General features: G+C 48.7%; 2 protein-coding genes across 2 annotated transcripts; one reads left to right on the top strand and one right to left on the bottom strand.

Moving 5' to 3' along the window:
- The first annotated feature begins 7,853 nt into the window (after positions 1 to 7,853).
- On the top strand, positions 7,854 to 21,957 carry SV2A (synaptic vesicle glycoprotein 2A). The gene is made up of 13 exons (XM_065898219.1): positions 7,854 to 7,937; positions 11,606 to 12,575; positions 13,881 to 14,061; positions 14,884 to 15,035; positions 15,148 to 15,281; positions 15,953 to 16,042; positions 16,282 to 16,392; positions 16,581 to 16,669; positions 17,353 to 17,517; positions 17,728 to 17,861; positions 18,724 to 18,930; positions 19,522 to 19,681; positions 20,096 to 21,957. The coding sequence occupies exons 2-13, from the start codon at positions 11,954 to 11,956 to the stop codon at positions 20,277 to 20,279; spliced, it is 2,229 nt and encodes a 742-aa protein (XP_065754291.1). The 5' UTR covers positions 7,854 to 7,937; positions 11,606 to 11,953; the 3' UTR covers positions 20,280 to 21,957.
- BOLA1 (bolA family member 1) lies at positions 18,372 to 24,825 on the bottom strand. Its single transcript, XM_065898220.1, has 2 exons — positions 24,372 to 24,825; positions 18,372 to 19,563 (listed from the first exon to the last, which is right to left on the bottom strand). Exon 1 carries the CDS (start codon positions 24,823 to 24,825, stop codon positions 24,412 to 24,414), a length of 414 nt encoding a protein of 137 aa, XP_065754292.1. The 3' UTR covers positions 18,372 to 19,563; positions 24,372 to 24,411.
- Between the last annotated feature and the right edge of the window lie 217 nt (positions 24,826 to 25,042).

The raw sequence follows: 25,042 nt of genomic DNA, 5'->3' as shown, positions 1-25,042 counted from the left end.
CTGGTAAATCTATACAGTAGAGTACTGAGCAGCAGTGAAAAAGGAATGAGGGAGACTCTACATACTGTTTGGAGAGAGCTCCAGGATATGTTAAGTGAAGAAACTAACGTGCAGAACAGAAGGTATAGTGTGTTTCCTTATCTAAGGGGTGACACGTAATATATACATTTGTCTATATTTTAAAAATGGAAGGATAAACCAAAAACTAATGGAAGTTGTTACCACTGGGGGAAGGGAAGGGATATGGAGGAAACTGGATTTCTCTGAGTGTACTATGTTAATGTGGTTTTCTTTGGAACCATATAAATGTCTTAAATGATTGCAAAACAATTGAAATGGGCAGTAGGAACTCAGTAAGCTGTCATTTCCTTTCATTCTTCATACCACCAGGTATCTTGGGTAAGGGATTTGTATCTTATTCCTATTTTTTCCTCATTCTCAGTCCTTCCAGACCTGATTTCCATCATATTTAAATCTGTGCTCAGACTTTCAGTAACTAGAGCAGTAACTAGACCAAATCCAATGGCCTATTCTGTTCTTTGCCACATTTAATCCTGTTATATCACCCCCTTCTCTGAAGCTCTTACGTAACCACGAACTAAACTCTAGGAAAGAAAAGGTGAGCCTAGCTCTCTCGTTCCCTTGCATCATTCTCATTCATGTAACATGGTACATACAAGGGCTCCGTGCTGGTGGCTGCTGAAGATGCAAAGATGAGCAAGGTGGTTCTGCTGTCTGATCATTACCGAGGGGGTAGACCGACACATAGGAAACAAAATATTTGGGGGAGCGTAAGGAAGGGTATCAAACCTGGCATGAAAGTCCTGGCATGAAAACTTCCTGGAAAAAAAGTGATACTTGAATACAATCTTAAAGGAAGGTTAGAAGCTTCTCAGACAAAGATGAAGGGAAGCTCATTCCAGGTGGATGGGATGTTTCTGAGCAGAAGCGGAGATTGACGAGTAGCGTGGTATATAATTCGCTAAAGCTAATAACACTGTTCTGTGCTGGAGGTGGGATGAGGTCAGAGCCAGTTAGGGAGCTCCCAAAGATCAGTGCTTCTCAGCCCTTTTTCACATCAGGGCACAGAACCATTTCAAGCAACACATTGAGGTAAAGAGAGGAAGGTTCTTCAGTCTCAAGGCTATTGGCTTAAGAATTCTAGCTATCCCAGGCCCTGCCTAGCAGTCCAAAGTGCTGAGGGAATTAATAACTGAGCATCATTGTCAAGGCACACTGGTTGGGAAGTTGCTATCCATGATGGGAAGCCACAGTAGGGATTTAAGCAAGGGGATGACAAATTGGTGTTTTAGAACCATGGTTGCACTGTAGAAAGTAGATGTGGGGGAGATGAAGACTGGGGGCAAGGTAACAAGTTATGCATCTGGCAACAATTCAGGTGAGAGATGAGGGCTAAATGAGGGCTGTGACAAGTAGGGAAGAAAAGGGAGAGATGCAGTGGGGAGATATTTAAAAGGCAAATTAGGACTTGGTATTAGATTGGATACACTGAATGAAGGGGAGGGTGGCATCAAGGATGAGAGTATGCAGCAGGAAGAATTTAGGGGGGCAGGATAAAAACGATAGGTTCAGTTTTGGATATGCCAACTTTGAGGTGTGTTGTGAGATATGCAGGTTGGGTCGTCTAGTGGATGTCTGATTCCATATGTCAAAAGCTTGGGGGAAGGACTTCTCTGGTGGTCCAGTGGTTAAGACTCCCCGCTTCCACTGTAGGGGGCATGGGTTCGATCCCTGGTTGGGGAACTAAGATCCTGCATGCTGCATGGTACAGCCAAAAAAAAAACTTGGAAGATTAGATGTGATATTTCACATCATGACTGGATGCCGGTCTTCTGAGTCATAATGGGACAAACTGACCTCGTAATTTCAGAGTTCTGCTGTATGTGGTCATAAGCTGAGGTCCCAGGAGCACTTGGAACCCGGCACAGCACTGAAGCAGCCCCAGGTGGTGGGAGGCTTTTTTCAGTCTCTGTGTCCTTTCTGTCTTCAGGTTACCTATCAAATGAATGGACTCTTCTGAGATCTCACTTCCCCAACCAGGGATTGAACCTGGGCCACGGCAGTGGAAGCCCAGAATCCTAACCACTAGGCCGCCAGGGAACTCCCCCTATGCGGTATTTTCTGCTGTTATCTGATATCGTGTTGATGAATTCACACCACAGAATAAATTAGTGCCTTTGCTGAATTCCCTACTTCTCTCTTTGGAGCCACTTTTTTTCTCAGGCATTCATTCTCAGAATCTCTGAGCTTTTCTTCATTCAGTGATTCTTGAATGCCTCCACTACTCACTGAGTTTGACTCCCTAAACTCTCCTTTATCTCTCCACCCTCTGGTTCTTTCAGACTCTAGTACTCAGCAATTCTCTGAACAGAGCTAGTATTGCTTGTACACTTAGGTACTTCAGTTTGCACATCTGTTTGTTTTTTAGTTTTTGTGCATCCTCTGACATTTTTTCCTAATTGCCCTCCCCCTATGCATGAAATTTTAATATCACCAATATTCTGTGTCTCTGCATATGTACTATGGCCCTTTGGAAGGACATAAACATTGTAATATCTAAGATTCCCATCCCTGAACCAATTTTTGACTTCTTGTGTGTGGGGGGGCGATACCACCCCCATTGAGAATGCATGCTCCAGACGATGGGTCCTCAGTGTTTTGTAGGTCATGGGACAGTCCTTTGAGAATATGACAAAAGCTGTGGACCCTACCCAAGAAAAAATACATACATGCATATATATCCAATATCCTGAAGCAAAAATTCCAGAAGTTTCATGGATCCCGGTCTAAGTATCCCTGCACTAAACTGAATCCCTTAAGAACCTTTAATGAATCTCATTCTATTAATCTGTATCTCCCGAGAGTGTTGAAAGGTGCCTAACATATACAATAATTGTAAAAATAATGGCTAATATTTATTGAACTCTTACTCCGTGCCAGGTACTGTACTAAGTGTTTTGTATGCATTATCTCAATTAATCCTCAAAACAGCCCCTTAGGTAGATTTTGCTGTTATGCCAATTTTAAGATCAGGAAACTGATACTAATTTACTTGACCAAGGTCACGTGCTAAGAAGTGGTAGATGAAGTAAGATCTGTCTGAACTCCAGAGCCAATTGCTTAGTCACATTATACTATTTTATATTTACTGAGTAAGTCCTTGTTGAATGAATGAATGTTTCGCTTTGCGACTTATTGGCTTTATATATAAGCTATCCCCTCTCTTTAACTGGATTATAAGCTCTTCAAGGATAGGAATTTTGGTGCTTCACTTGTTAGCATCTCTCACTGGAACTTTATGGTATCTTAGAGGGGCTGTCACTGACCCTGTTTTGTCCCTCTTTACACTCCCCATACTGACAATCTCGTGTGCTTAGAGTGGTGTGCGTAAAAGCAGTGGTAGGATATAGATGGGTGGCTGATGTTGAGGAGTAGCCATTTAAAAAAACTTTTTTTGCCATGCCACACAGCATGTGGGATCTTTAGTTCCCTGACCAGGGATCGAACCCGTGCTCCCTGCAGTGGAAGCACAGAGTCTTAACCACTGGACTGCCAGGGAAGTCCTGAGGAGTAGCCAATTTGATAGGTAAGTGGTGAAAGAAGCTACACCAGGAAGTAGTATAAGGCAGTGGTTAAAAACCCTGGAAAGCTCTGAAACCCAGAGCTATGAAGCCAGAGACCTATATACTGTATGAATCTACTTATATAAAACTCTAGAATAGACAAATCTAATCTACGGTGACAGAAAGGGGATTAGTGGTTGCCAAGGATGGGGAGATTGACCTCAGAAGGGCACAAGGGAACTTTTAGGGGCAATATTCTTTATCTTGATCAAAAGGTTGCTTACATGGGAGTATACATTTGTTAAAACACATGGAACTATACACTTAAAATGGATGCATTTAAAATGAATAAGAGCTCTGCATCTATATTGCCTTGGTTCAAATCCTAGTTTTGCCACTTTTGAATTGTGTGATTATATATAAGTTATACTTATATACTTATAAGTATAAGTTACTACTTAACTAATCAGTGCCTCAGTTTCATCTGTAAATGGTGATCATCTCATAGGTTAATGAGGAGGTGGGGTGAGTTAATCAATGTAACTGGTCAGAAAAGTGCCCAAGTCAGGTAAATGCTCTAACAATGTTAACTATGATTACTGGTACACTCATTGATCACCTTCTGCTCCATAATCTTATTTCCCACACCCAATTTAAGCCATTTGTGGAGGAGAGCTGTCTGGTGGGGGGAGGTAAGAGCAAGTCTAGACTAGTTCCCAGCAGTGGCAGCAGGACTCCCAGTGCCCAGGTCCTCAGATGTGGGCATGTTGGAGGCACAGCAGGGAGACCAGTGAAGGTAAAGCAGAGTTGAAGCCTGGGAGAGACCTAGGAAAGAGGGTTGGAGGGAGCAGGTAGGGGCCAGAACATGCACAGCTTTTTGGATCTTGGTTAGGAGTTTGGATTTAATTTTTAGTATAATGGGAAGCATTGGAGGATCTGAGGAAAGGAGAGTGGAAAAATCTCATTAAAGCTTTTTTTAAAAATTTGCAGTATAAAATACATTCAGAAAGACACACAGATCTTAAGTGTATTTTTACATCTGTATGCACCCTTTTAGCCACCATTTAGGTTTAAATGTAGCACATTCCCACCATGTAACCACGATTTTCTCTCACAGTAGATTAATTTGCTTTTTCTTGAACTTTACATAAATGAAATCATAAAGTGTGTACTCTTGGTCTGGCTTTTTTTTTTTTTGCAGTACGCGGGCCTCTCACTGTTGTGGCCTCTCCCGCTGCAGAGCACAGGCTCCGGATGCACAGGCTCAGCGGCCATGGCTCACGGGCCCAGCTGCTCTGCGGCACAAGACCGGGCATGAACCCGCGTCTCATGACCGGACCGGGGCATGAACCCGTATCCCCTGCATCGGCAGGCAGACTCTCAACCACTGCGCCACCAGGGAAGCCCTGGCTTCTTTTGTTCAATATTTTGTGAGATCTTTTTATGCAGTTGTGTATAATAGTTCTGTCTTTTAAGTTTGTTACATAGTATTTCCTATATGAATATACCACAGTTTGTTTATCCAGGTTTAACCATTCTTTGGCTGCCACAATTTGTTTATCCAGGTTTAACCATTCTTTGGCTGATAGACATTTGAAGTTTTTGACTATTATGGATAAAGCTGCTATAAAAATACTTGTATTTTTATGGGACATACGCACTCATTTCTCTTGGGAGCATATTTGTTGGATCAGATTTGATTTGTTTTTAAAGGATCACCCCGACTGCTGAGAATAATGGGTTTTAAGTAAGCAAGATTGGAAGTAGGGAAACCAGTTAGGAGGCTGTTGCAGTAGCTAAGGAAGGAGATGATGGTGGCTTAGACTAGGGCAGTGGTGGAGAAGTGGTAGATACAGAATAGATTTTGAAGGTAGGGCCAACCAGACTTGCTGATGTAGGGATAAGAGAAAGAAAGGAAACAAGGATGACTGTAAGGTTTTTGGCCTGAACACCTTGGTAAAAAGATGAGGAACTCGTTCAGAAGTTTGTTTATGTTCTGTTAGGTTTGAGATGGTTTTTAGATACCCATGTGATGATGTTGAATTGACAGATGGTGATTCTGAGTTTGGTGGAAAGGTCTGGACTGGAGATAGAAATGTGGGAATTAATAGCATATAGGCAGCATTAAGGTCCTGGGTCTACCTGAAGTGATCAAGGAGAAGAGAGAGTAGGTGGACGCAGAGCCGGGCCCGGGACTGAGCCCCTGAGGAACTCTAATGTTAATGGACCCAGAAAAGGGGCCTGTGAAGGAGTAGCTGGTGAGGTGCATGGGTCCTTGGTTCTAGGGAAAAGTGATGGTCTTTCCTCAGAACTTGAAAAATATATAAAACCTTTCTCTCTAAGAGTACAAGATTTCTATTTTAGTAATGGATAAGTAGAGAGTATGCAAAGTAACCTTAAAGAGAAGCGCTGGCTCCCTGCCAGCAGGACTTGGCTATAACCTAATTGAAAATATTAACATATTTCAATAAGGAATATGTCAACCTGAAGAGAGGTCAGCAGTGAATGCTAGCCAGTAAAGGGAGAGTCCATGAGGCCCACGTGGGCACAGCCTTTCCAAGAGCCATCCTGGAAAGAGTGCCTTAACCAGCAGAGTTAGAGTAGTCCAGGAGCATTGGCAAGGCTGCCCATAGCTTAAGAGATAGGGGTGGAGAACCGTAGCCAAAGAAGAGTTTTCTGAACCCATTGGCACGACTCCTTGCTGGGGATGGCCAGATGCCATTAAAGATACAACTACTCCTGTTCAGTATGTCATTGTGCATTTATATGTTGACATTATTATTCTGATTTGGTTTAAGGGAGAAAATGTGCTGGACATGCAGACATGAGTTTTCCTTCAGCCTGAGTGACAGTTAAATTTCTCACTGTAAATTAGGCTTATGTATTATGGTTTTATATTTTAGTAAATTATAAAGTTTGTTGGCAAAAAACAGTATTTCCAAGATGTAGCTTTGGAGTATGCGAAACTCCAAAGGCCCACATCCTTGTCAGTGGTAAATTCAATACCACAAATGCCATCTGTCAGGTTGCTTGGGACACAGCCTGCCAGCCCTCTCCATGTAACATATCCCAGCATTTTGAAACCTCCATGTTTAGGAGAACAGAATCACATACTATTAAATATAAAAGGGATCTGATACAGCATCTAGTCCAAGCCCCTCATTTTCCAGATGAGAAAACTGAGGTTCAGAGAGGCAGAGAACTGGACCAAGAGCCCATAGCTTATTGGAAGTGAGAACCCAAGTCTGAGCCCCTGGTCAGTGTTCTGTGTAGCTAACCCAAGACCTTACCTAGAATAGGTAGACATATTCAGTATGAACATCCCCAAAGCACCCTGCTCCTGCACCTCTGGAGCAAAGATTTCACCAACTGGTATGACTTGGATCTCTAAGCCCAGGTTACTGGTACAGGGGCAAAGGAAAGATAAGGAAAGAATTGAAACCAATTCACTGGAAGCAGAAGTGTGAAGAGTGTGTGTGTGTGTGTGTGTGTGTGTGTGTGTGTATGTATGTAGTAAGAAAGTGGGGAAGAGTACTGAGGGAGTTCTTTTTTGAGTCATTGGAGCAAATAAATGGAAAGGGAGATGCCCACTTGGTCAGGCCTGTTAAACCGCTTCAGCTTCTCCAACCTCTGCTGTCGCCAGCAGAATGGAGGACAGGGAGGTCTGCATTGGAAATAAATAATCTGGACTGTTTCTGGAAGGAGATGGCAGGGATCCAGGAGTTTCTGCCTCTGGCAGTTCGGGATAGAAACCACACCTTGTTATTCCTGCTTCCTCTAAAACAGCCAGGTAAACTTTAAGTGTGAGCACTCCGGATTTAGAAGAGGGTTGTGCAAAGGAGTTTGGCTAGGAACCGTGAGGAAGGGGAAGGGAGGCGATCTGAAGGAAGAGAGAGCCCCTGAAATTCGTCGGTCCTGCCATTCTGGGATTGGGCCGCTGAGGAAGGGGCTTCCTCGTTCACCATCTCCTTTTTTGTCTTCCCACTTGCCTCCCTGATACCAGTTTTACTTTCCTTAGATCCTTTAGTCTTTAACTAGAAGGGGCTGTGTGTCATCTCCAGCTGTCCCTGTGACAGCCCCGCTAGCCCCGTCAACACTTCTCCTTGGAGCCCCGAGTCCCTCCCCATCCTCTTTTCTTCTTCCACCGCCCCCCCCCCCCAACAATGGTCTCTCCCGATGCTCAGTGGCACTGGGGGGGTGGAGGGGGAGGGCGGAGGCGGGGCCGGAGCCTGCTGGGGGGCAGGTCTGCGCTGCCGCTTCCCCTGGTACCCGGAGCAGTCGCCGCTGCCGCCAGCCCCACGGCCGGGACCCCCGCCCTCACCCGGACTCCCTTATCCGGGGGACCCAGCCCAGGTAAGACCCCTCTCTCAGTCTCTCGGCTCCACCCCGCCCCGGGCAGAAGCATCCTCGCCTTGCCTTGCAGCCATTTTATCCTCCGATGCTTTGCTTGTGGGAAGGGTGACCGTCCCTCTTTAAGGCTGAGGGAATTGGTGGTGGTTTGAATGGACGTTTATTGTGGTTGCTGTGCTGATCAGAGAAGGAGAGAAAAAAAACATTGTGTGTATGTGTATATATATATATATATATATATATATATATATATATATATATATACATATTTCATATATTTACATATATATAGGGAGGAGGGGTGTTTTTCTCTACCTTAACCAAGTCTCTACTACCCTCCTCAGACATTAACGGGCTGGGGGTTGTAAGGTGGAACAGGGTTCCTTCAAACTCCAATTCCCAACTCATCTTCCCCCGCCTCCTTACCTCCCCCCATGAGTGATAAATGACCTTGGCTGGGGCCAGAGTATGGATGCTGCCTCAGTCTGTGCGCCTGGACTCGAGTTGCGCGGGGAGGGGGGGGGGGGGTTGGAGGAAGGGCAGGAGAAGGAGGGAGGGAAGGGAATGATGAACGGAAACGCTGGGTAGGTAGAGGTGGTAGATGAATAGGCTGAGAGGCACGGATGGCGGGGGATGGAGGCAGTTGCTCCGGGGTGGGGGGAAGGGGTGTTGAGTAGGCACTCGTCCAGCAGCAGAATCAAGGGTGAGGGGAGGCGCTCAGAGAATCGGTTCAGTCAGTTCTAGGGGCTCGTCTCTTACACCAGAGCGGAGCGGGATGGGGACGGTCACCGCAGATGATGGCAGGGGCAGTCTCTGCGCGTGTGCGCCTGGAGTTCTCCCCCTGCACCCCTGCCTTTCCGTATTCCGTCTTGGTCATTCTCAGCTGACACCTTGATCTTCTTCCCTCAGATACTCCATCTTCCTAACCCTAGGGTAGCATGTAGGGAGGGGAGGTGCAGCCTTGGCTGTCCTGGGGTGGGGACCGAGGCTCAATCACCCAGCTGTAATGGGGAGGGGTGCTTCAGAGCCTCCCCCTCCATGGATGTTTTGATAAGTGACTGCTCTTGATGACCTTGTCACCTGGGCTAGGGTGGGTTGGGAAATCCAGGTGGCTTCCAAAGTCAGGGGTTTTGATGGGGGGAGGGGGCTTCTGGACCCTCCTCCACTTATCCAGGGCTGATTCAGTTATCCTGAAAGGAAGCTTTTGCTCAGAGTCCCCCCGCCCCTCCATCCTCTGCAGAAAATCTCCTGGGCACATTTTCCGGTCAGGTGAAGTCAGCCAACCTTAAAGGGCCCTGTAACCCTGAATCTTGTCTCCTTTAACCCCCACCTCTCTGAGTCCTGTCTCCTCTCCCACAGGCTTAGCCACCCTGTGCTGCTTTGGGGGCTAAAAATAACACCACTTCCTCACCAGCTCAAAGAATTTGTCTTCCTTCTGTCCATCCTGACCTCCTGGGCTTGTTGGCCCTGGGGGAGCTGGCTGTTGAGCCATCATATCCTGCTGAGGCTCTGGGGGCCTTCTCTACGCTTCCCATACCTCTCAGGGGTGGATAGTGTTAACAAACAAGGGGCATGGCTCCTGGTGGGTCCATCTGCCTCCTTCAGGGTTTGGAGGGAGATTCTAGTTGGGAAAGAGGAGAGGCAAGCAAATTGCATGCACGAAGGGGATTCCACTGTTCCCTTTCTTTCATGGGGGATGGTTTGGGTCCTGAACTGCAAAGCAAAGAAGGTGATGTAGGGGTCACTCGTTCTGGTCATCGTGGTCCAGTGCCCACATCTGACCTGAGGGGTAGGACTCTGCTTGCCAGTGCTTCTTTCTGAACTACATAGCATTACTTACCCTCTTTGCCAGGGCCACCGTGTGTGTGTGTGTGTGTGTGTGTGTGTGTGTGTGTGTGTGTGTGTGTGTGTGTGTGAGATATTTAATGAGGGCCCTGGATGGGTGGGAGCAGAAGGAGGCAGGATGTTTTTAGGGGAATGATCTCTGATCAGAATCTAGTCCTGCTTCCTCTGCTTCTATGAAGGAAGAGGGGGTTCTCCTATGCCTGCCTCTGGAGGGTGACTTTTATGGTGGGGAGGTCCAAGGCCCCCTTCCTTCTACATCAGCCTCCTACGCAATGCGGTATTTATGGACTCCCTTTTCCTTGACTCCTGGAGGAGGAGCAGAAAGGATTAAGGGGGATTAGGAAGGGAGGCCATGGGGGAATGAGGTGCAACTATAGACCTTAGACCCCCATGTTGGAAATGTATGTGTTTGATCAGTCATTTGCACTCCCACCCCCACCAGTGAAAGGGGGGCCTATTTATGACATCCTGAAGGAAGGTGGCAATAGCCAGTCATCACCTCTTTCTTAGATTTTGATCTGCCTTTTTTTCCATGACCTTAGGTTCCGGATCTCCCTTTTTGTGAGTCTTCCATTGTTTGTCTGGAGGGAGACAGTGTGGGTCCAGCTGCTGGAATTCGTTTGCACACAGACAGAGGGGTCTTGGGACTCTGTTTTGGGAGGATACAGTAGCATCCAAGTATGACTCCCCTGCTTTGCCCTTGCTGCTTGCTGCTTCTTTCACATTTTTCAATCTAATAGGAAGGAAGGAAACTAATAGAATGTCTGTTGTGAGATTAAATCCTCACATCAACTTGGAGAAATAGAGATTGTTATCCCCAATTTAAATATAAGGACTCTGAGGCTTAGAGATGTTAAGTGACCTTCTCAAGATCAGTTAGTAAATGGCAGAGCTGGGATTTCAACTTATGTCGTGTAACTGTCATGTGCTTTGCACTGAACCAGCTTTCTCCTTGCCAGTATCCCTTTCTGTTGCTCACCCTAAAGAGCACCCACAGGGCTTTTGTTCTGGTATCTTGTGAAGGAGTAGAGGGCATCTCCATACATTATTATCACTGTGAAGAGTAATAACTAATATTTATTCATCAATTTTTACGTGCCAGGTATTATGGTAAAGAGCTTACACACATTATGTCATTTAATCCTTACTTTTCCCTGCTTAAATAAGAGGTAACTAAGGTTTGGAGGTTCAGAGACATGCCCATGGTCACTTAGCTAGCAAGTGCTGAAGCAGGAAGTCAAACCCAAGTGTGTCTGACTCTGGAAGCTGAGCTTTCACCCACTGAGCTATGTTGGGAGAAGACCCCTCCCTGTGAGGCCTATAAACATGAAACCTGAGGGAAGGACTGTGGAAGCCCCACCTTCAGATGCCATCAGTGGGCTGAAGGCAACAGGTTGGAGGACTCAGTGCTCCTTCTCTACCTTCTCCCCAAGCTCCACCCCCAGTAAGAAACCCAGACCAGACTGGAGTAGGGAGTTCTGGTTTCTCTATTTCCTCTGGTGTTCTTGGCAGGTTGGTGGTAAAGCAAAAGGTCTGATCTTGATGTGGGGCAGGGGGTCGTGAGAAGGGCTCTGGGTCGATGACTGTAACTTTGGAGCAAATCCCATGGGTCTAGTCTCCAAGGTCAAAGTAAGGGGGCTTATACTGAATGGCCCGTAGTAGGCCCAGGTAGTCATCCCTTTTTACCGAGTGGGACTTGAGGCAAGGAGACCATCTCTGTAACACATGGCCCAGGTGGGGCTCTGTGTCAGCAGGAGCTCTATGTTGGCCTTCTTCAGCGTCTTACGCCTCACAACCTCCTTTTTCTCCCTCTTATTTTTTTCTAGATCTCCAGAAGCTCCTGGAAGAGAAGTATCAGCCTTTTCTGAGTTATCCTGGCTCCCCAGCTTAGCCTCCGCAACCTGGCTCCCCCTCCCCTTCCTGTTCCCCCTCTCCCCTTCTCCCTTCCCAATGCACCCAACTGAAGTGGGTGTGGGCCAAAGCTCCTCTCCCTCCTTTCCCCTCCTAAACACACACTGGCCAAGCCCTATATTCTCCTATTCTGTGCCCAAAGATACTCGAACACACTTCCTCTAAGTAACAGGGGGACGGGGTCTTTCTGACTCCACAAGTCCTTGAGCAAAATCTGAATAAGGAGTGTAGGAGATCTGGTGAAGTATTCCCAAAGCCCCATCATGGAAGAGGGTTTCAGAGACCGGGCAGCTTTCATCCGTGGGGCCAAAGACATTGCCAAGGAAGTCAAGAAGCACGCAGCCAAGAAGGTGGTGAAGGGCTTGGACAGAGTCCAGGATGAATATTCCCGGAGATCCTACTCCCGCTTTGAGGAGGAGGACGATGATGATGACTTCCCTGCCTCTGCTGACGGCTATTACCGCGGGGAAGGGGCCCAGGATGAGGAGGAAGGTGGCGCATCTAGTGATGCCACTGAGGGCCATGACGAGGATGATGAGATCTATGAGGGGGAATATCAGGGCATCCCCCGTGCAGAGTCTGGGGGCAAAGGCGAGCGGATGGCAGATGGGGCACCCCTGGCTGGAGTGAGGGGGGGCTTGGGTGATGGGGAGGGCCCCCCTGGGGGCCGGGGAGAGGCACAGCGGCGGAAAGAACGGGAAGAACTGGCCCAGCAGTATGAAGCCATCCTACGGGAGTGTGGCCATGGCCGCTTCCAGTGGACACTGTATTTCGTGCTTGGTCTGGCGCTGATGGCTGATGGTGTCGAGGTCTTCGTGGTGGGCTTCGTGCTGCCCAGTGCTGAGAAAGACATGTGCCTGTCTGACTCCAACAAAGGCATGCTGGGTAAGATTCTCAACGAGCACTCTAGCCCCGTCCTGCCCCAAACTCTGGAAACACTCCTGTTCCTGAGAACTGCTCCTGTCCTCACCACTGGGCTCCCAAGGGCCCTGCTCCCAAGATGTCCCCAGAGGGTTCAGGGTTCCTCTGCAAACTCACCACCCCCACCCCCTCCTCTGGGGGTTGGGTCATGGTGAGGTTGCTTATGCGAGAGAGGCCTGAGGGAGGGCAGCTGGGCTGGGGCTTGGGCCAGTGGTTGGGTGGTGGTCTGCTTAGTTCTGCAGGAGGTGGCCATGGTGGGATGGGCCCCCATTTAATGTTTCTTCAGAGCCTTCCCTCTTGTTATCCTGATCCATTCCCCTTTTGGGGGGAACAAGAAGTCAGTATCCAAATTCCTTGGTTTACATGAGGAGAGTCAGTTTGGGGTGGTCGGGGGAGGGGAAGAATCCTCAGCCTTCAACCAGAGAAGCTGGTCACACTTGCTCTTGGTTAGCCTTGGGAGTGTTCAGGGGCCAGCGATTGGTCTTTAATGGCCCTTCCTGATGGGGACCCAGAGGGAAGAAATCCCCTAGATTCACTCAGAAGGGATCAGGTCTTGCTCTGTCGCCAAGTTGCCATGAGATCTTGGGCAGTTCCCTTCTCCCTGGGGCTTGGCTTGGGCCTGGGTAAAATGCAGAGTTTGGAGTAGATGACTTTTAAGATCAATTCCAACTCTGATTTTATGAAGGAAGTAAGAAACAGGAGAGTTTTAGGACCAGAGGTATTGGAGCTGGAAAGAGTAAAGGATGGATTTTGTGCATGGGATTTCCTGGGAAGATTGAAACAATGGAGCTTCTTTCCCAGGAAACATAAGAGACACCTCCTGCTGCTTTGAGGGCATCACGGCAGAGAGAATAGAGGGGACCCTGGGAGGGTCTGAGAATCTAGGCAGATCCATTCCTCATTCCAGGCAAGCCAGAGATGGGGGTGTCACGTATGTGTGTGCGTGTACATGTGTGTGCGTGACAGCAAGAGAGTGAGAAGTAAGAGGGAGCAAGAAGGAATGAGGGAAAGAAAGAGGAGAATTCTAGGGATCTCCCATACCTGCATCCCTGCCTTTGAACCCCTGGCCTGCAGAGATGGCCTTCCATTTTTGCTCACATAATTCATCTTCTCTCACTTGCTCTCATCTCTGGGTAGACTTAGCTTCTAGAGGTCCTTCAGATCCTCCATCCATGCTCCTGCAGTTTCAGCTCATTTAAATATTTGGCAAGTGGAAGAATTGAAATGTGTCTGCTCATACCCCTTCTGCCCCTGTTTTCCTCCTTCCAGGCCTCATTGTCTACCTGGGCATGATGGTGGGAGCCTTCCTCTGGGGAGGGCTAGCTGATCGGCTGGGTCGAAGACAATGTCTGCTCATATCACTCTCAGTCAACAGCGTCTTCGCCTTTTTCTCATCTTTCGTCCAGGGTTATGGCACTTTCCTTTTCTGCCGCCTCCTTTCTGGCGTCGGGTGAGTGTCCACTTCCTAAGCCCCTGGAGAACAGGGCTGGGTCTTGGTCACTGTTATATCTCTAGGGCCCAGCACAGTGCCAGGCACAACAGATGCACCTCAAATATGTGTGAGTTGAATGAATGAATTCCTTTCTCTTCCCACCGTCTTCAGGCCAGCTTCTCCCTGTCCAGGACCTGTCTACTGCCTGTCCAGAATGCCATTCCATGTGTGGTTCACTGCTGAGTCTTCCACCCTATGCTTTAGTTCCATTCTGAGCCTGGCTCCATGAAGAGGCCTAGTGGGTCTCAGCTTCACCCCTGGGTACCTGTGGACCCTTGAGTTATCCCCTTTCCAGAGTCTAAATATTTCCTACATTCAGTAACAGACCTTGTCAATACCCCCACCTGCCAGAACTCTGAAGTCCTGACCCACCCAACTCCAACACTTCCTCAGCCACCTGCATGTACTCTCTGCATTGTCTCCAAGCTCTTTTCTGGCCTGCTCCCATATATGTGCCCTCAGATGCCTCTTTGCTCTTTTTCCTTTGGGGACTTCCCCTCTTTTCTGTAATTATATTCCCTCCCTTCCAACTCTGTAGTCATCTTCAACATTCAATGTTTGTTCCTTCCCATTCCCGGAGGCCTGCCTGCCTGTTTCCCAGATTCCCAAGGATGAGTGCTTGATGGCTGGTGGTGAGGGAGCTTATAGGGCACGTGTGAGAAAGAGTCTCTTTAAAAGGTCCGGAAGATGAAAGGGACTTGGGGATCCAGAGCACTGGGGCAGGGAGGGGATCAAGAATATGGCCATTTTCCGATGCTGAATTCTTGCAATGCCCTCCAGGATTGGAGGGTCCATCCCCATCGTCTTCTCCTATTTTTCGGAGTTTCTGGCCCAGGAGAAACGTGGGGAGCATTTGAGCTGGCTCTGCATGTTTTGGATGATTGGTGGAGTGTACGCAGCTGCTATGGCTTGGGCCATCATCCCCCACTACGGTGAGCAGCCCCCAGAAGATGCACCCCAGACTCCCTCCTCTCCTATGCTCCCTGTGGTAGGACCTTCCAGCCTCTGGCCTCTCTGCTGATGCTGTGACTCTGTCCCTGCCAGGGTGGAGCTTTCAGATGGGGTCCGCTTACCAGTTCCACAGCTGGAGGGTCTTTGTCCTCGTCTGCGCCTTTCCTTCTGTGTTTGCCATTGGGGCTCTGACCACACAGCCTGAGAGCCCCCGTTTCTTCCTGGAGGTGAATGGGGCTGGGGCTGGGGCTGGCCTGGGGGAAGGGCAGCAGGGGCTCCTGTATTCCAACACCCACTGTGGGTTTGGTTTGGTCCTATGCGGCTGCTTTCCTTCCTCACAGGGTCCAAGGTCTGGGGGACTTTATCTTGCTTCCTTTGTCTTAGAATGTGTTTCCAGAGGAGTTCTGTGGGTGGAGAAACCATGGGACCTGCTCAGCCATGGGTGGCTTAAGGTTTTGCAGGCAGAGGTCCTGGCCCTGGCCCTGACTTTACAGTTCAAAAGAGGATCTACTGCCTACTCCTTCCCCCTTCAACTTTATCTTGATCCAGCAGGGTTAGGATGCTGCCCCTTCTCTGACTACATGCTTGCCCACCATCATCATTTCCCTTGTTTTCAGTTTTCTCTTTCCATTGGACCAGAGGATTCCCTAAGACCTGGGTTAGGACCCTGGATTCCCCCACTCTTACCCAAGTCTGATGATATCTTGCTGTCGTCCCGCTTGGGCTCTTTCAGAGTGGATGATGGATGTGCCCGTAGGTCACATAGGGGCACATAGGGGTTGGGGGTAGGAGCCTTTTTGTGTCCTGTGATTCCATAAGCCAGGTTGAGGGAGGGGGTCTATAACCCTGGGTCAGGGAGGGGCTAACCTGGATGTGGTGATTGTGTCTGTGGCTCTAGAACGGGAAACATGATGAGGCCTGGATGGTACTGAAGCAGGTCCATGACACCAACATGCGAGCCAAGGGGCATCCTGAGCGAGTCTTCTCAGTAAGCCACAGTCTTCCCCCTCAGTCCTCCAAGCCCCCACCTGGCCCCTCTTTGGATACCTCCCGCAGTCCCCACCCACCTTCCTAGGCAGCTCTGGCCACACTCTCCCTCAACGAGATCCCTCAGTGTATCATGTCCACCTCCTGCCTCCCATTTTGCTACTGCGGGAGAAACTGAGGTACCTGGAAGGGGTGGAAAGTACAGACTGTGTGACTGCTCGCTCCTTCTCTTGACCCTAGGTAACCCACATTAAGACAATTCATCAGGAGGATGAGTTGATTGAGATTCAGTCAGACACAGGGACCTGGTACCAGCGCTGGGGGGTCCGGGCCTTGAGCCTGGGAGGGCAGGTAATGGGGTATGGGATGGTGGAGAGAAAGAAGGGAGTGGGAGAGATGGAGAGGAAGGCAGAGCTTGAGCCTGGGTGTGGGGGTGATGCGTGAACTGGAGGGAGGTGGTAGGGCAGAAAAATGGGGATCTTTAGGTGCTAAAACTACTGGCTAGCGGCCACTGTCTGGCTTTGTCCTGTTCCACCTAGGTTTGGGGGAATTTCCTCTCCTGTTTTGGTCCAGAATATCGCCGCATCACTCTGATGATGATGGGTGTGTGGTTCACCATGTCGTTCAGGTGAGGAGGTGGGTGGGACGGGTGGTATGTGGGGGATGTGATGGTTTGTGGGTTGGGAGGGAGGTGGAGAAAATGGAAGTGAAGGGGATGAATAATGAGGAAGGTGCTTTTCAGAGCCCCTCTTATCTTCCACCCTATACTTCACTCATTAATCCAACAAACTTATATTACAGGCTGAACAGTATTCATTTCTGTTCTGTGCCAGGTACTCTGATGCGATGGAATAGATGTGGTCCCAGTCCTCATGGAGTTTACATTTTGGTCCAGGAGCTAGAGAAAACTAGCTGTAAAGCAGTGTGATGGGTGCCACGGTGGGGGAAGTGCTTCTGGAACACATGAGCAGGCTTTCCAGCCCAGATCTGGGGTGGGCTGGGGAGGGGATCTAAGTCCTAAAGGATGAATAGGAGTTAGATAGGCTGAGGGTGGGATGGGGAGACTGTTTTAAACAGAAGGAAGAGCAAATAAATGCCTGGGAGGTAAGAAATAATATGGTGGGAGGGTTAGAAGAACCTGAAGTCCCCCAGAACCACAGCAATTGGTGAAAGATGAGATGAGGTGGGAGATGAGGCTGGGGAGGTGAGCAAGGTCCTAACATGAGCTGACTCCTCTATTTCGCCCTCCTTCTGGACTGCGTGGCCCTGATGCTGGAGCCCTGTCTGATTCCATTGCCCTTGACTCTTCAGCTACTATGGCCTGACTGTCTGGTTTCCCGACATGATCCGCCATCTCCAGGCTGTGGACTATGCAGCTCGCACCAAAGTGTTCCCTGGGGAACGTGTAGAGCACGTGACTTTTAACTTCACCTTGGAGAATCAGATCCACCGAGGGGGACAGTACTTCAATGACAAGTATGTGGGGACCTCTACACTTCACTCCTTCCACCCCCTCTACCCTTTGCCTCCTTTGTGAGTCTGGGGATTTGGAGACAAGGTGTTTGGGGGCAAGGAGCCGTGGTTCTCCTCAGCGCTGCAGCTTCCTGTTACTTCACTAAGGAACTGAGTCTTGGAGGAGGGTTTAAGGATGAGGGGAAAGTGGCTCTCATCATCCTGGCCTTACAGGTTTATTGGGCTGCGTCTGAAGTCAGTGTCCTTTGAGGACTCCCTATTTGAGGAGTGTTATTTCGAGGATGTCACATCCAGCAACACTTTCTTCCGCAACTGCACGTTCATCAACACCGTGTTCTATAACACTGGTAAGGTGGGGTGGCTAGTGGCTGATAGACTAAAGGGTTGGGTGGATCTTGAGCCAGGGAAAAGGAGCCTTCTTCATTTCCTAACTCACTGTTCTCAAGCTGAGCTCTCTGGAGCCTTGGAGGTGGTATGGGGGCCTATTAGCTACTACCAATAATTACCAAAATCTAATGGAAATTGAACATTTTTCTGTGATAAATAGAACATCTGACAAAAACATCAGGTTTCTTTGCCTTTGGCTAGAATTGAAACAGCTCAGTGTGGTGATATTAATGCATTTTTGAAGAGGGCAAAAATCATGCACAACAGTGTCCTTGGGAAACAGAAAAACAATAAAAGGGATATTTGGTGGAGAAAAGGGAGTCCATGCCTTAATCCATTTCTTTAATAGTGATTCTCAAACTGTATGCACATGAAAGGCTGGTTTTGTGAGCTAGACTGAGGTTTCCCACCTCTAAATGGAGTACTGGGTGAGTTTTTCCACCTTGCAGGAAAAAATAATGGATAGGATTTTTAATGATTTTTAATATTTTGCTCATTAATTTATCCTAAACTCATGGCACTGCTACTGCTTATAGTCAGCTAGAGCAGACAAAAAGAATGAATGGGAAAGAAGCAGACACTATTAATGAGAAAACTGGGAAACAGCCAGCCACACTGTTTCATTTGGTAGACTATGGTCATTTTGTGCTGTAAAGAGTTCTAGTTCATATGGTGATGTTATCTGATGCTTTGCCATGAGTGCCCTGAATGATTCCGAGAGCCATCCCAGCTAAACCCCTCAAAGGCAGAGCCCTGGGCATAAGCAGTAGCAGCCTCGCTCTCACATCTGCCCTGTCCGCCTGTCTTGGCCTTTGCCCCCAGACTTGTTCGAGTACAAGTTTGTGAACAGCCGTCTGGTGAACAGCACATTCCTGCACAACAAGGAGGGCTGCCCACTGGACGTGACAGGGACAGGTGAAGGTGCCTACATGGTGTATTTCGTCAGCTTCTTGGGGACGCTGGCTGTGCTTCCTGGGAACATTGTGTCTGCCCTGCTCATGGACAAGATTGGCAGGCTCCGGATGCTTGGTAAGGCGGGGAGGCTGGCTGGTGGTGTGTCGGAACCGTTTAGGGGGCTGGGGGAAGGGGAAGGCTGTCACTGGGCTTCTCAGCTTAGTCTGTGGAAAGCTTAGCCAGAAGCTAAGACACAGGTTCTGTCTCTCACGTCTTCTGCTTGGGGGTGGCTGCAGGACGGGGAGGGGTCTGGTGGGGAAGCTCTTCTGCGGGTAGGAGGTAGGCAGAATAGCAAGTTCAGGGCACAGGCTTTGAGGTCATCTGTTTTGAATCTCAGCTCCACCTTGGGCAAGTCACTTTACCTCTATGAGCCCAGCTGTCTCATCTGCAACATGGCGGTGATGATAGTACCTGTCTCATGAGGTTGCCTTATTAGCAATGCGTGTAAACCATCAAGTTGCTTGGCCCATAGCCTGCACTGAAGAAATGGTTGGTACTGAATTGTTAATAAGACAATTTTAAGGGAGGTTGGGGATGAGTGGAAAGCCTTTCTTTTGGGTACCTTGGCAAAAAGAGAGTCTCATCGTGGGCTGCGCTCAGCGCTGGTCGACAGGACAGTGTGGGCTGTGGCCAGGCTCACGCTGCTTTCTCCTTCCCCGGCTCTAGCTGGCTCCAGCGTGATGTCCTGTGTCTCCTGCTTCTTCCTGTCTTTTGGGAACAGCGAGTCAGCCATGATTGCTCTGCTCTGCCTTTTTGGGGGGGTCAGCATTGCATCCTGGAACGCGCTGGACGTGTTGACTGTTGAACTCTACCCCTCGGACAAGAGGTAGTTGGAGTGTGGTAGGGGCAGGGCAGCAGGTTTAGTGCTCACAGGACAGGACAGAAAAGGGGTGAGGAAGGGGGCTGATTGGGAAAGGCATGTTTAGGGGTAAAAGGGTACATATTCCCCTTGAGTTTCTCCTCTACAAGTTGGTAGCTTTTATATTCACTCCTTGAAGTCTTAATTTTTTGGTGTCCTTTCCCCCTTGCCTCCCAATTTATCTGTATTCCCTGATGTGCATCCCTCACCTCTCTAATCTCTCCATCTTTCCTCTTCCTCTTGGACACTGCCTGCCGTCTCTCTTTCACTTTCCCACCTACCCACCCTTCCCCCACAAACCCTCCCATGCCTCTTCCCTTTGTCTCGCTCCTGGGCCGGGCCCCTGCATCCTGCGTGCTGCGCTGGGGGACTCCTGAGCAGGACCACAGCCTTCGGCTTCCTGAATGCTCTGTGTAAGCTGGCAGCTGTGCTGGGGATCAGCATCTTCACATCCTTTGTGGGAATCACCAAGGCCGCCCCCATCCTCTTTGCCTCAGCTGCTCTTGCCCTTGGTAGTTCTCTGGCCCTGAAGCTGCCCGAGACGCGGGGGCAGGTGCTGCAGTGAGAGTCTCTGGGGCTTCGGGGGTGGCAGGCACACTGTGAGACCAACAATTCCTTCTTCCCCTTCCCTGCCCTGCCATCCTGGCCACAAAGAGCCCTCATTCCCCGCTCCCGTTTGGTGTCTTAGCCGTGTGTTCGTGTGTATGTGTGTGCACGTGCGTGACCCCGTGGGCAGGGACTACAGGGAAGGCTCCTCCATCCCAGGTTTGGGGTGCAGCCCTGTCCCCCACCTCCTCCCACCCGTGACTTTGCCCAAGAGAAGGCTTGGCCCCACACTTCTCCCCAGTGTTAGTGAGAGGCCCTTGCTCTTCCCGGCGCCTGGGACTCTAGAACAGGCTTCCTGCCTTCCCCCTCATTCCCTCTGCCTGGGCCCTGGTGAAAGCACAGGCGTGTGGCTATGCCGGCGGCAGGGGCCTAGTGTAGACCATGGACCAAAAGAACTTAGAGTCGTAAGCGCGTAAAGTGCCCTCTCACGCCTCCTGTTGGATGCTGGGGGAGTAGCAATAAACCTCAGCCCCCTAGCCTCCATTTCCTTCTCAATTTGGGCTACAAGTAAGAAGCCTGAATTTTATGAAATTAGCTTTCTGATTCTTATTTATTTATATATTAAGTTCTGAGGCAGCTCAGCAGGACTGTGTGTGTGAGTGCTTGTGTACATTTATGTGTGTGTGTGTGTGTGCGTGCTGTGAGGTGGGGGTGTCGTTATGCTGTCCTCAGATACAAGCCAAGGGTAACTTCAGTGGACACACACACAACCCTGCCTCCCCCAGTACCTCCCCTAATCTTGTTTCTGTGCCGGGCCTGGGTGGGAGGAGCCCTAGGCCAGGCTGGGATAAGAATCCCACAGTCTAGGGAGAGCTGAGGGCACCTGACAAGGTCCATCTCCTCCCCTCCTCTCAAGAAGCACAGGCCTCCTCTGGAATGAGAGGCTCTACCCACTATAGCACAGACAGGCACAGCACAGAAGCCCTCCCACCTCCAACCTGTCCCCTCACAGGCAGGGGAGCGGTGGAGGGAAAGAAACCAGTCATATGGTCCAACCAGCAGATCAAAAGCACAAGGAGCTGGGGCGGGGCAGGAACTGGGGCCTTCCCAGCAACTCCTGTAAAGTGGGAAGAGGTTAGGCAGTAAGCCAGGGACTCCTAATGCAGGGACCAGAAGCCTCAGTCTCCCCGTCTCACCCTTTCCACAGGACAGCCCCTGTAGGTTAAGCTGCCCCTGCCCCACCCTACTCTGTGTGGCTGCTTTCTTTGGTGCCCCCTTTCCCCCACCGTAGCTGTGATGTGTCGTAGTTTTTAGCTGTTTGTAAATGTTAAAAAAAAGTTAAAAGGAAAAAAGTGAAAACAACAATAAAAAAAGAAAATCCAAATTCACCCTCCTCATGCCGCGTCTGGTGCCCCCCACCCTATGGTCACTCCCATTTTGTAACAATGAACCAGGTGGTGACTGTTTAACTCTTTGATGTCTGTGCTCAAAGGACTGCCTTCTCCAGTGCCCAGTGTGCGAGTGTGTGCCCTCTTCCCTCACCCTTCACTTGCTGGAGGCAGCCCTCTCCCCTGCAACCCCCTGGAGGGACCCATCCATCTCCCTTACTTTCCTGGGGAACCCTAAACCCAACTCTGTTGATGTAAAAAATGAAAATATTGATGAAAAATAAAAAGGAAACAAATCCTTAAAATCTATGTCTGCTTCTTTGCCTCCACCTACGTCCAACTCTGAGACAGTCCTGGGAGGGGAAGATGTGAGATGGAAAAACAACTCTTCTCTCTCTAAACTGAAGGCCAGAGTAACATGATGCATCACATTTACTTCCTGAGTTGGCCTCTCTATCCTGACCTTTCCACTTCTACAGATGGAGCACCCCCTCAGTCTCCTAGATTTGAAAACTTGGGGTAATGTCCTACAACTCAATAGCAAAAAAACTAATAACCTAATTAAAAAATGGGCTAAGGACTTGAATAGCCATTTTCCCAAATAAGACATAAAATGACCAATAGGTATATATAAAAAAATGCTCAATGTCACTAATCATCAGGGAAGTGCAAATCAAAACCATAATGAGATACCACCTCATACCTCTCAGGATAGCTATTATATAAAGTGTTGGCAAAGATGTGGAGAAACTGGAACCCCTGTACTTTGTTGGTGGGAATTGAAAATGATACAGCCACTCTGGAAAATATGGAAGTTCCTCAAAAAATTAAAAATAGAACTACCATATGATCCAGCGATCCCACTTCTGGGTATTTATCCAAAAGAACTGAAATCAGGATTAGCACTCTCATGTTCATTGCAGAATATCACAATGGCTAAGATGTGGAAACAACCTAAACGTCCATTGACAAATGCATGGATAAAGAAAATATAGTATGTACATAACAATGGAATACTTGCCAGCCTTAAAAAAGAAGGAAATTCTGCTATGATAAACCATGAGGACATTATGCTAAGTGAAATAAGCCAGTCACAGAAAGACAAATATGCATGATTCCACTTTATCTAAAATAGTCAAATAGAATCAGAGTGGAATGTTGGTTACTAGGGGCTGGGGGAGAAGGGAATGGGGAGTTGCCAATCAACAGGCATAAAACTTCAGTTAAGCAAGATGATTAAGTCTACAGATCTGCTGTATGACATTGTACCTACAGTCAGTGATAATGTATTGATTGTACCCTTAAAAAAATTGTTAAGAGGACAGATCTCAAGAGTTTTTGCCATAATAAAATAATATTTACAAAAACATTTTAAAAATCTAAAAACTCCAAAAATGAATACAAATAAACAAAAACTTGGAGTAATATTTCTTGAGAATAGAACCAACTTTCCTCCAAATCCTTGTGTGTTTTTTAAAAATGTAGATTCCAGATTCCATTCCTGACTTGTGGAATCAGAATTTTTTTGGAAGAGAGTTGACCTAGAATCCACATTTTAAACAAGCTCTGGTGGGAATTTTTATCTGTGAGGAAATCTGAAAAGTACTGCCTGAGGTTTACCATTGACGCTCCTCTCACTCTAGTCCATTTCTGTTCTAATCAAGCCATTTTCTGACTTTTAAAAAATGGTAGCTCTCAAATCAACTCCTTCCTTTCCATTTCAACAGCTGACTTCTAGGTCAGGGTTCTGCCTTCACCATTGGTTAATCTCTGTGCCTCCTATTTCCTATGCCAACCCACTTACACATCACTGCCAGATCAATCTGCCCCAAAATGCTCTTTGGCATCCTTTCCTCAACACCCTTCAATGACTCCCTACTGCTCAACCAGATGCAGTCTAAACTCTTTAGCCAGAAACGGTTGATACATGTTAACCAAGCTTTCTCTTTACTGTCTAAGTTCCATCTCCACATTGAGATCATCAGAAAGTTGCTTATCTAGACATTACTTGAGCTTCCCTCAGAATTATGACATTTGGAAGGCTCATAAGAAAAAGGGCTATGTAAAGTTTTCTCCCCCTTCTATACTTACTTCCCAGATTATAATCTTTTCACTGCTTTAGTGGTTTTTTTTTTTTAAGTTTTTTTTCTCACAAACAAATGTAAATCCTTTTGGAAATGGACAGGTTGATAGAAAGCCAAACATTCCCCAAGTCTGAAGTTCAAATGTGTCTGTAACTGCTGTCTTGTCCAATAACTCTGCCCAGTCCAGCTTCCATGCCTTTGCTTGGGTTCTTCCCCCTGCCTGCAACAACTTTCCTTTCCTTTCTGGTTTAATGAAGCCCTTCCTGACTATGCTAGGCTTCAAGTATCTTTCTTCTCCCAAGAACATCTGTAGCACTGGTTCAACAGGCCTTTAACAACACAGCAATTCACCTCATATGATAATTTCTCTTTTAATGTACAGGATTACTTGCAACTCATAAGGTCTGGTGGTTCCTTAAGTCACAATTTAACACGAAACAACTGGGCAGCTTTTCCTTAATAGTCCAGGGCAAGAGCAGTAGTGAGTGATTGTATGCTTTCCTTAGGTTGACCTTGACGTGAAATGAACTGCTGTCTCCAGAGAACCTGTATATGCCGGTTGAATGGGGCCCAGGTCCTCAACTCTTACAAATACCAGACTGTATTGAAGGGAAGAAGGCTCCAGTAGTTTATTCTCACCCAACCCGTTTCGATCCCGGTCCTCCCTCTCTCTCAGGGTTCAGGGAGTTCCTCGAGTTTTCTTGCTCCCGCCCAGGCAGGGGGGGCTCGTGTCCAGTTGAGGGTTCTCCCTCCACTGGGCGGGGGTCCGCGCTTGTATGGCCAGGGCGTGGACCGGCCCAGCCAGTTCTTCTGACAGCGCCGCGTGGACCAGCCGATGCCGTTGCAGGGGGCTCAGTCCCTCGAAACGAGAGCTCACCACGGCCACGCGGAAATGGGTTTCACTGCCTGGTGGGACCGCGTGGCCGCCGCTCTCATTACGCAGCTCCAGGACCTCGGGGTTCAGCGCCTGCTCCAACTTTGTGCGAATGGCGGCCTCGACGGGACCGATGGCCCCTGATCTGGCGCTGCCCCGGGACACACAGACGCGGCCAGCCATGGAGAACAGGCTTCCGACCAGCTGCCCACTCAGCATCAGCTACGGCAGAGACAAGGACGGGAGCAGTGAGGGTCAGGGCCTCGCTCTTGGTGAGAGACCAGTCTCTCAACCACCCCAGCCTCCGCCCCCCGGCCAACGTCCACACCGGGAGTCCGCCTAGACGCGACAGTGAGACGCGAGGCACCGCCTCTTTCCTCTGTGTGACGTGGGGGAATCTGGCCTCCAGCCGCGAGCCGCTGAAGGGAGGCGGTGG

The sequence above is a fragment of the Phocoena phocoena genome, chromosome 1 (assembly GCF_963924675.1).
Source record: "Phocoena phocoena chromosome 1, mPhoPho1.1, whole genome shotgun sequence".
Classification (NCBI taxonomy): Eukaryota; Metazoa; Chordata; class Mammalia; order Artiodactyla; family Phocoenidae; genus Phocoena; species Phocoena phocoena.
The sequence above is the reverse complement of the archived record's forward strand: the minus strand, read 5'-3'. Positions and strand labels throughout refer to the sequence as shown.